This window comes from Chroicocephalus ridibundus, chromosome 1, assembly GCF_963924245.1.
Source record: "Chroicocephalus ridibundus chromosome 1, bChrRid1.1, whole genome shotgun sequence".
NCBI lineage: Eukaryota > Metazoa > Chordata > Aves > Charadriiformes > Laridae > Chroicocephalus > Chroicocephalus ridibundus.
The window spans coordinates 172,768,552-172,777,763 of NC_086284.1; the positions used below are offsets into that span (position 1 = coordinate 172,768,552).

At 51.3% G+C, this 9,212-nt stretch overlaps 1 protein-coding gene across 1 annotated transcript; it reads left to right on the plus strand.

The window, feature by feature from the left end:
- The first annotated feature begins 4,023 nt into the window (after positions 1-4,023).
- On the plus strand, positions 4,024-8,981 carry DUSP6 (dual specificity phosphatase 6). The gene is made up of 3 exons (XM_063322825.1): positions 4,024-5,126; positions 5,775-6,212; positions 7,621-8,981. Exons 1-3 carry the CDS (start codon positions 4,724-4,726, stop codon positions 7,926-7,928), a joined length of 1,149 nt encoding a protein of 382 aa, XP_063178895.1. The 5' UTR covers positions 4,024-4,723; the 3' UTR covers positions 7,929-8,981.
- Positions 8,982-9,212: the final 231 nt, after the last annotated feature.

Genomic DNA, 9,212 nt, shown 5'->3' on the forward strand with positions numbered 1-9,212 from the left:
TTCAGGTCATCAGTGGGATACGGAAAACCAAGGCTGGAGTCCCTGCTTTCGAAATATTGATTGATGCAACATGGGAAAGGTCTGACCAAAAAAGCAGAAAAGCCTTTCCTATTTTAGGGCCCATCTTCTCATAGGAAGACAGGCTCCTATTGAATTCTGCTCCACATCAAGCAGAAGAGAGGAGTGAACCTGCACCTTTAGAGGAAGAAAGCTCTTATATAAGGAAAAAAACTTTCACATCCCTGATGTCTAATGCAACTTCATCAGCACTTAGCCTCTTGAGGATGCCTCTGCATTGCTGCCTCAGTATCCCAGGCTGTGAAGTGTCTCACAGTGGCCAGTTGGCCTGGTTTCAAAATGTAATAAATACCTGCCTTTTTGGTACTTCTCTCTCCCATTACACTATGTAGATAGCCCGTCTGCCGAATTCAGGGCCAGGGCTTCTATTACAGGGAGAGACATGAAGGAACTGGGCAAAGCAACACTCATCTCTCAACTCCATCCTCTGTGAGAGATTCTTGTCCTCTGTGTCTGCATCTCTGGCCAAGACAAGCTCAGGTTATAAACCCTCGAGGAGATCTAGTCAGGCCTCTACACATGCTAAGAATGAGCAGGTTTATGGTCCAAAACCCAGCAAAATAGGGTTTTCGTGATGAATATGCTTTGGGCTGAAGAGGTTTCATTCGCAGCCAGGGAGGTATAAAAAGAAAAACAAATGAAAAACAAGACAAAACCCACCCTGAAAAACACATTTCGGGGTTCAAAATCTAACTCTGCCAGGGAGTGGGTGAATGAGGGGATCATGGTTAACAGGAATAGGCTCTTCTTACTGCCTGTTTACTAAGAAAAGTTCCGGAAGTTGAAGCAGAAGTGACCTCCTGGTGAGGCTTGGGCAGTAGATCTGGTCTCTGACAAAGCATCAAATGGTAGTGTAGTTAACTGAGCCCACTCCTGTGTCCCTCGGCGACTGACAGGACAGGGTGGTTCAGACAGAGAGAAGAAAAGTGATTGCATACACACATGTGAACACAAAGATAACAATGTCCCACGTAGCTTACATTCTCCTTCAGAGTTCTTCGGCTGGTGTGCGCTGAGGGGGGTACTACAAATTCAAAGGGGGTCATTTCTATTTTACTTGTTTAACTCTGCTGCAGTGCAACATCTCCTGCCTGGGTCCCAACTCACCAAATGCCACTATCTGACTGTTGTCCTGCAATGAACTGGCCGTAGCCATCACCATTACAAGTCTCCGCCCCAGCTCCGCTTGGGAAATACAACTCTCTTGAGCACGCTTCATCTAACATTTTATTGCCTTCATATACTTAACCTTAATGCTCATAACATTTCAATCGGATCTGACAGTACTAATGATAAAAATCTCTTTAAATGCTATCATTATTTCTTGTTGCATTACTACTAGGCAGGTATCTCAATGGGGTTGATAAACTGCTTGCATAATATGTAGCTTTCAGTTAAAATGCTGAATGACTAAGATTTTTATTTTAAACCACTGCCATAAAACGTCACTGAAAATGCCCTGAAGACGATAATCAGAACATATTTTCTTCCTAAAATATTTTAGTCATCAGAGATGCAAGTTTACCTTATACGAATATGGAAGTAATTTGGGGCTTGTTCTGTTTTCTTAGAATCTTAGAAACTCTGCAATGTGCTGATGTTTTTCTGTGCATCTTCATTTTTAAAAATGTAATCAAAGTACAATGCAACCATGTTAATTAATAATAACATAGATGGCAAGGAACACATTGTATTTGTCATAGTGTCAAGCTTGCTGGGAGTTGTCAAAACATTGTACTGAAATTGTCCCTGTCTTTAACTTCAGGTCACATGGATTACAGTTTAATATCACTCCTGCTTGTTTTCTAAGTTGACCCCTTAGGTGACAATTGATCATTTGAGGGTTATTCTGGCTGTGGCTCCTGTTGGGATGAAGGTTAACAGAGAAATTGCAGCTTCTTATTAGAATAAATGAGTAATAAGAGAGGTTTGAGATGCCTCTAAGACAATCATCGCATTGTACTGCACCTTAGGAGATAACTACAGTTGAGGTTGTTTGAGAATTTCTATTTCAGGTGCTCATGCTTTGCAGAACTTGTTTCCAGAACTCCCACTACTTAAAAAGTGAAATCCATGGTTAGTAAGACTGAGGCCTGGGTTATATCAGTTTGTAAAATTTGAACAAAAGTTGATCTGATGTACTTGAGAAGAAGAGTAAAGAATAAAACTGGTGCCAATTTTAAGGAAAAAAAAAAAAAGGACTTAAATTATGACCTGATTATTCATTTTACCAGGACCGCGCTATTTGCCACACTAATACAGAGTGACCAACACTGACAGGCCCAAAGAATTTGCTGTCCTGCTTGAGCCCTGATATGGGTGAAAACAGAAGACATATATAGCACGGAAGCCGGGGGGAGGAAGGGGGAAGATATCAGCAAATAAATAAATAAAAATCAAAGGCTCCTGCTTTGATCTGTCACTGCTCTGAACATTTAAACACCATACCCTGAATACACAAAGCTGAGTGTAACACCTGGTAAGAACAGCCTGGAAACTCTTCAGTGGTGGGCAAGGTGGACTGGACAGTTTGCCCCCACTGAGCGGTGGGACAAAGTACGCGTGGTGTGTGTGCAGCGAGCTGCACATCCGCCTGGCCAAGTCCCCCTGTTTAGGGTCAGGGCAAGGTTTGTGTCATGCTTCAGTCCCACAGCAAGCCTCTGAAACGGGTAACCGGCCGGGATCCTCTCAAAACCCCTGCTGGGGAGGATGTCCTTAATGCCATCTGGGTGTCTGCCTTGCTTGGAACCGCAGCGACTGACGTGCCAACTTTAATTAACATCACATTTTCTGCACAGAACACAGAGGACTGTCCGTGCCACTATCTGTTCCCAGGGTCAACGCTCTCCAGCCACTTGCTACCTAAGGAAGCTCCTTCACCTGGGACTTATAAAAATAATCAGCCGCCGAGCACAGCAGCAGTGTAAACGAGATTAGCCTCTTCAGGACCACTCTGCTACCAGGCACATGTTGGCGACGGGATTAGCGTTCAGGCCGGGCTCCTCCCGATTTATTTTCGCTCCGCGCTTTTCACTTACACGTTTGCTAACCGGCACCTTGGAACAACCCCCGGCCCCGCTGCACCGCCCCCCCCCCCCCGGGCGCCGCTCCGCCCGGTCGTCCCCCCCCGTCCCCCGCTACCCCGGCGCCGCTCCGCCGCCCCCCCCCCCCCCCGCGTCCGCCCCCGCCTCCCGGTGCGGCGGAGGCCGCGGTGCCCTTCCGGCCACCCGGGCCCGGGGGGGAAGCGCCGTCCGGCGGCGGCAGGACCCCGCCCGGAGGCCGCCCCGCTGGAGGATCCGGTGGCTGCCCGGTGCGAGGGTCCCCGCCAGGTCGGGCCGGCCCCCGCCGTGCTGGCGGCGGGCAGGGCGCTCCCCGCACCGCCGGGGGGTGGCTGCGGGCTCCGCGCTGGCGGCGGCCCCACGCCGCAGCCGGGCGAGCGCGGTTGGATTACCGGCTACCTGGGAAGGGCCGGCTGCGCCTAGGCGGGGCCGCTTTCCCCGGTCACGTTTTTTGGGGTGGCCCGCCCGGTCTTTAGCGGTGCCTGCAGGCTGTTCTCGAGGCGGTGCCGGCTCCCCTTAGTGCGGCGAGTAAAGCCGGGCTGCGTAGGAAGAGATTAGCTCGGGGTTTACCCTTCACCCGTGGAGGGATCAGCTGAGGACAGGGGCTGCCCGCCTCCCTAAAAAAAGCCGGGCAGGGATGAGCGCTGGGGAATTGGGGGGGGGGCGGAACGGGACGTGGCCGGCCCCCCCGCGGCCGTCGGATTTTGGGGAGAGAAAAGATGGAGGGAGGGAAAAGGTGCCTTTTGTTCCGGCGGCGGGGAGGGGAGGGGAGGGCCGGGGCGCGCCCCCTCACCTGCCCCCGCCGCCCCCGCCCGCCGCGCCGCGGCTGCCGCTTGTTTGCGCTCGGCTTATCCGGAGCGGAAATTCCTTTCCGTTTTTGTGAATGACAAACTCATTAACGATTCATCAACACAACCTGTTCCAGCCGGCCCGTCGCCGCGGCAACAGCCCCTTCCGCGCGCCCCCATTGGCTGCCGCCGGAGAATGTATCCATTGAGGCGTCCCGCGGTTGTACCCATTGAGGAGCTGCCGGGCGCCGGGGGCTGCGCGGGGCCGCGGCCGAGGGGCGGCGGGCGGGGAAGGGACGGGGACAGCGGCCACACCGACACCGGCACCGGCACCGACACCGGCAGCAGCGCGGCGTGTCCGCGCTGAGCCGGGGGAGCCCCGCTCGGCGGCACGTTAATTGGATTTCATTCACTCGGGGCGGAGGAAAAGCCCAAGGGCTCGGGCTGCAGCGGCGATTAGGCAGGTTCATTCAGGGATTCATTGACAAAAAAAAAAAAAACAACAAGAGGAGACCGGGCTGCGCGCACGCACAGACACACATACACACAGACACACGCAGACACACACACACTTACACACACGGCGGGGCCGGGGCTGCTTCTCCCTCCCCGTGACTCCACCGCCGCCCGGCGCGGGGGAGGCGGCGCGGGGGGGGCTGCGTGATTCATTTTCCTGGGGCGGAGGGAGATAAGTTGTGCGGAGTTGGAGGGGGGCAGCCCGCCCGCCGCGCCATCCGCATGCCTCTGTGAGAGAGAGGGGCGCTTCCAGAGCACGCTCCGTTCCCCCCGTCCTTCCTCATGCTAGATACGTTCAGACCCGTCCCTTTCGCGTCGGAAATGGCGATTAGTAAATCCGTGGCGTGGCTGAACGAGCAGCTGGAGATGGGCAACGACCGGCTGCTGCTGATGGACTGTCGGCCGCAGGAGTTGTACGAGTCGTCCCACATCGAGTCGGCCATCAACGTGGCCATCCCCGGCATCATGCTGCGGCGGCTGCAGAAGGGCAACCTGCCCCTGCGCTCCCTCGTCTCCAGCAGCGAGGAGGACCGGGAGCGCTTCGCCCGCCGGTGCGGCACCGACACGGTGGTGCTGTACGACGAGCACAGCCGCGACTGGAACGAGAACACGGGCGGCGAGTCCGTGCTGGGGCTGCTCCTCAAGCGCCTCAAAGACGAAGGCTGCAAGGCGTTTTATCTGGAAGGTGAGAAGGGCCGCCTGGGGTTGGGGAGGTGGTGGCGACATCGCTGCCTGCTTGGGGGCCCGGGGCTGTGGGTGACGGGGAGGCGAGCCCCGCGGCTCGGCGGTGCGGTTCCCTGCCCGGGGAAGAAAAGGGAGGAGGGGTGTCCGCAGCGTCCCCCGGGCATTGCGCGCTGACGCTCCGGGAGGACCCCAGCCTGGGCAGGGGGCTTTTCCCCTTGCCCTCTCCCCCCCTTCCCCAGCATCCTTGTCGTCGCTTTGTTTAAAGATACCTCGGGGTCTGGAATCGCTGTAGCGGCGAGGGGAGGACAGAGCTAACGGGGATCCCGGCATGAGCCGGGGAGGGCAGAAGGAGCTGCCGCCGAGACATCTCTCCAGAGGTCCCCGCAGGGCGAAGCGGCACAGAGCTTTAATCTTGAATGTGCTGAGCCCTCCGCCGCAGCGGGCGATTTTCTTAAACCTTCTTTTAGGTTAGTCCGTCTGCGTGAGTGTGTGACATATTTTTTGCTTTTTTTTTTTTCTTTCCCGGGGCTCGGAGAGGGTGGGAAACGGATGCCCCTTTGCAGCCGGGGCTGTAGCAGGGAAGTAAGTCGGCTTGCCATCTTATATCAGGTTGCATTTTTTCCCCCCTCCCCTTTGCTTTTCTCCCCAGGTGGTTTCAGCAAGTTCCAGGCCGAGTTCGCCCTGCACTGCGAAACTAACCTAGACAGTTCGTGTAGCAGCAGCTCTCCTCCTTTGCCAGTCCTGGGCTTGGGAGGCCTCCGAATCAGCTCCGATTCCTCATCAGACATTGAATCTGACATTGACAGAGACCCCAATAGTGCCACCGACTCCGATGGCAGCCCTCTCTCCAACAACCAGCCTTCCTTCCCGGTGGAGATTTTACCCTACCTCTACTTAGGCTGTGCCAAGGACTCCACTAATCTGGACGTTTTAGAAGAGTTTGGCATTAAATACATCTTGAATGTTACCCCCAACCTGCCGAATCTCTTTGAAAACGCCGGCGAGTTCAAGTACAAACAGATCCCGATCTCTGACCACTGGAGCCAAAATCTGTCTCAGTTCTTTCCTGAGGCTATCTCCTTTATAGGTGAGACCCGATTATTTGCTAACAGCTATTTGTCAGGCGGCAGAATTCAATTTCTTTTGCAGAATTCAGGAGATTTCGGGCGAGAAGGGGTAGCAGCGTTTCTGGCAACATCTCTGAGGGCTGTCCCGCTTTCTGGTTTTAAAGCCGGCTTAAGTTGAGGGGCGGGTGGGGGCTGTTAGGGGGGTTACTGAGGAGCCCCGGTGAATCGGAAGCGACGGCTGCAGGTTGCAAACGCATACCTGGTTTGCCTGGCTGTGGGATTCCTCCCTGAGCCGTTTGTGTGGGAGCTGGGGACTGAGCAATGCGCAGGATGGGGGATCTTTTTAAGTCTCTTCCTTGCGGGGTTGGGAGGGAAGCAAATGAACCCGGGGCTGATGGTTTATACGTCTTTTTTTTGGAGGGGGGACTTTTTTTTCCTCCTTGAGGTTACTGAAGAGCAGTATAATAAAAAGAAACTATCCAGGAAGCTAACTTTAGCTTTTAAATGCAAGTTGTTCTTAAGCGGTATTCCTGGCAAATGTATAGTCAGAGCTTTAATTAAATCTCGTGGTAATAATGATATACCTCTCGGGCTCGGTGCTTTGGTTTAGCCAGCCCTTAGACGTTATCCATCAGCTTTGGAAACGCATCCCCTTGGGCTCAGGGAGTTCTGGTTAAAATTTGCACTCTCCTTCCTTTCTGGGAGAACTAAAATCACCCCATCGGGGTGCGGTGGGGTGGGCATCTCATTATCTGTTGGGAAGCTGTGCTGTAATCCGGTTGAATGATACCGGTAATAGTGGAGAATGTAGGTAATCTGAGCCCAGCAGGAAGAAATGTGGGCTGGAAGCCACAAAGAAACTAATCTCCAGGCATTGTAATGCATTTCCTATTACAAAGGAACCCATTTTCAACCAATGTTGACATCCTGTTCCTCCTAATGGGCTGTCCCCTGTGACTTCCCTCATTCTTTTAAAATGCCTGAATACCTCCATTGTTAGCTGCACAACAGTTGGAGAATAATTTAATAGACCTTTGCAGTCTGCTGGTCTGTATAAAAGGCATTCAGTGACATATTGCAGGATTTCCATGCTGGGGCAAGGGGACTGTAAGAATTTAAGGCAAATCTCCAGGCGAAAGCATATCTTTTAAAAATGACTTTTAAAACAGCGTCATGCAGCGTATCCTGCTCCCTTTGTCTCATTCTTAGTTTTCTTAGCTCTTGGACTCGGGTACATGTACGTAGGGGGGTGGATTCTCCTCTTGTCCTGGTTTTAAGCCGGTGAAGTTAACTCTTGCGTCGCACAGCTGGCCACTGGGAGCAGAATCGTCCTTTCTTCCTACTTGATACTAATCTCACTTGTGTTGAGAGATCAGTTACCAACGTCCTGTCTTATGTGTCCTTCTCTGCCTCTTTGTCTCTGCACAGATGAAGCACGGGGGAAGAACTGTGGCGTCCTGGTGCATTGCTTAGCAGGGATCAGCCGCTCGGTCACAGTGACGGTGGCCTACCTCATGCAGAAGCTCAACTTGTCCATGAACGATGCCTACGATATTGTCAAGATGAAGAAGTCCAACATTTCGCCCAACTTCAACTTCATGGGTCAGCTGCTGGACTTTGAGCGGACTCTGGGTCTGAGCAGCCCCTGTGACAATCGAGTGCCGAACCAGCAGCTGTACTTCACCACCCCTTCCAACCAGAATGTCTTCCAGGTGGATTCCCTGCAGTCCACGTGAGCTCCCATCACCTCCCTTCTCCTGTCCGTTTCATGGGATCACTCCTCAATGGTTTCTCTTTGGCAGTGATAAAGAAAACGCAGCTTTCTCATTTTGTGGCCTCTGCTACCAAAAAGCAGCTGCCAGCGCGGGCTAGGAAAGGTTACACAGTATGGAATCGGCTATTGCGAAGGGAGGGAACATGGTGAGCTCTCTGGGAAGGACCGTGGTGACCAGGCGGCAGGTGGGCAGGGCGCTCATCCCCGCTTGCGCAGTGGCTTGGGTCCGAGGACTTCCAGGGGGGTAGGGTAAGGCTGGACAGGCTGAGCACGTGTTCTCTAGAGACTGGGACTGTCCTGCTTCCCTCTCCGCTTTCGGATCTGTGACACACACCTCTGTCTTCAGTGAAGACTGGTTATTTTTGTTTGTTTGTTTTAATTTAGAGGAGCCAAAGAAAGAGATTTCAGCTTAGTGTATTTGGAGTACTTGTTTGCCGGGAGCTTGGTAGTATTCTACTTGATCAATGTAAATATTTAATCTTAAATCGATTTGCAATTTTTTTTTGAATTCACATGTATTCAAGAAATCAATCCAAGGGACATCTGTGTTTTTGTTCTCTTCATAAATTCTGGTTTATTTGGTTTTTTGTTGTTTTTTTTTTTTAATTGCAAAGAATATATTTGCAGCATGCTTAATTTTATTGTTCAACTGAAGCAAGCTTTCTATGAGGGAGAAATGGCAATGGTGAGAAGTTTGCAAATCATGTTTTGTGAGCAAGTACAGTCTCTTCTTTCATATATCTTTCTTTTCCATGTGGTGATTTTTTTTTCTCCTCACACTCTTGATGTAGTTTCCATGTGATATATATATTTTTTTTAAATTAAATTAATTTTTTTGCCTTACCTTTTGTAAATAGATCATCTGGGAGGAGGTTTGTCTTTGAATGCGAAAGATTTTTGATCACTTTTTAAAACTTTCAGATGTGCTAAACAGTGCATTACCTCTGTACAAATTCTTCAGGGAGCTTCACCTCAAATGCAATATTTTGCATCTTTTTCTTTTTTTTTTTTTTTTGTATAAAACTGGAAGTATGTGCGAGTATTTGTACCTGTGTGTACGCACAGTGAACCTGCACATGGTTGCCAATAAGGGAGAGTCTAATTCATGGTGTAAAAGTTTTAAGATGGAATTTATTATAAGAATGTAAAACCTTAAATTATTAATAAATAAATAACTATTTTTGGCTATTGAGAACCTGGCTGGTTTATTCCCCCTTTCCCCTCTGTGTGAGTGTGGTTAATTGCA

Coding starts and splice junctions, on each gene's coding strand:
- DUSP6 (XM_063322825.1), top strand. CDS start 4,724: ATGCTAGATACGTTCAGACCCGTCCCTTTCGCGTCGGAAATGGCGATT. Junction 5,127..5,774: donor CAAGGCGTTTTATCTGGAAG/GTGAGAAGGGCC, acceptor TTTTCTCCCCAG/GTGGTTTCAGCAAGTTCCAG. Junction 6,213..7,620: donor TGAGGCTATCTCCTTTATAG/GTGAGACCCGAT, acceptor GTCTCTGCACAG/ATGAAGCACGGGGGAAGAAC.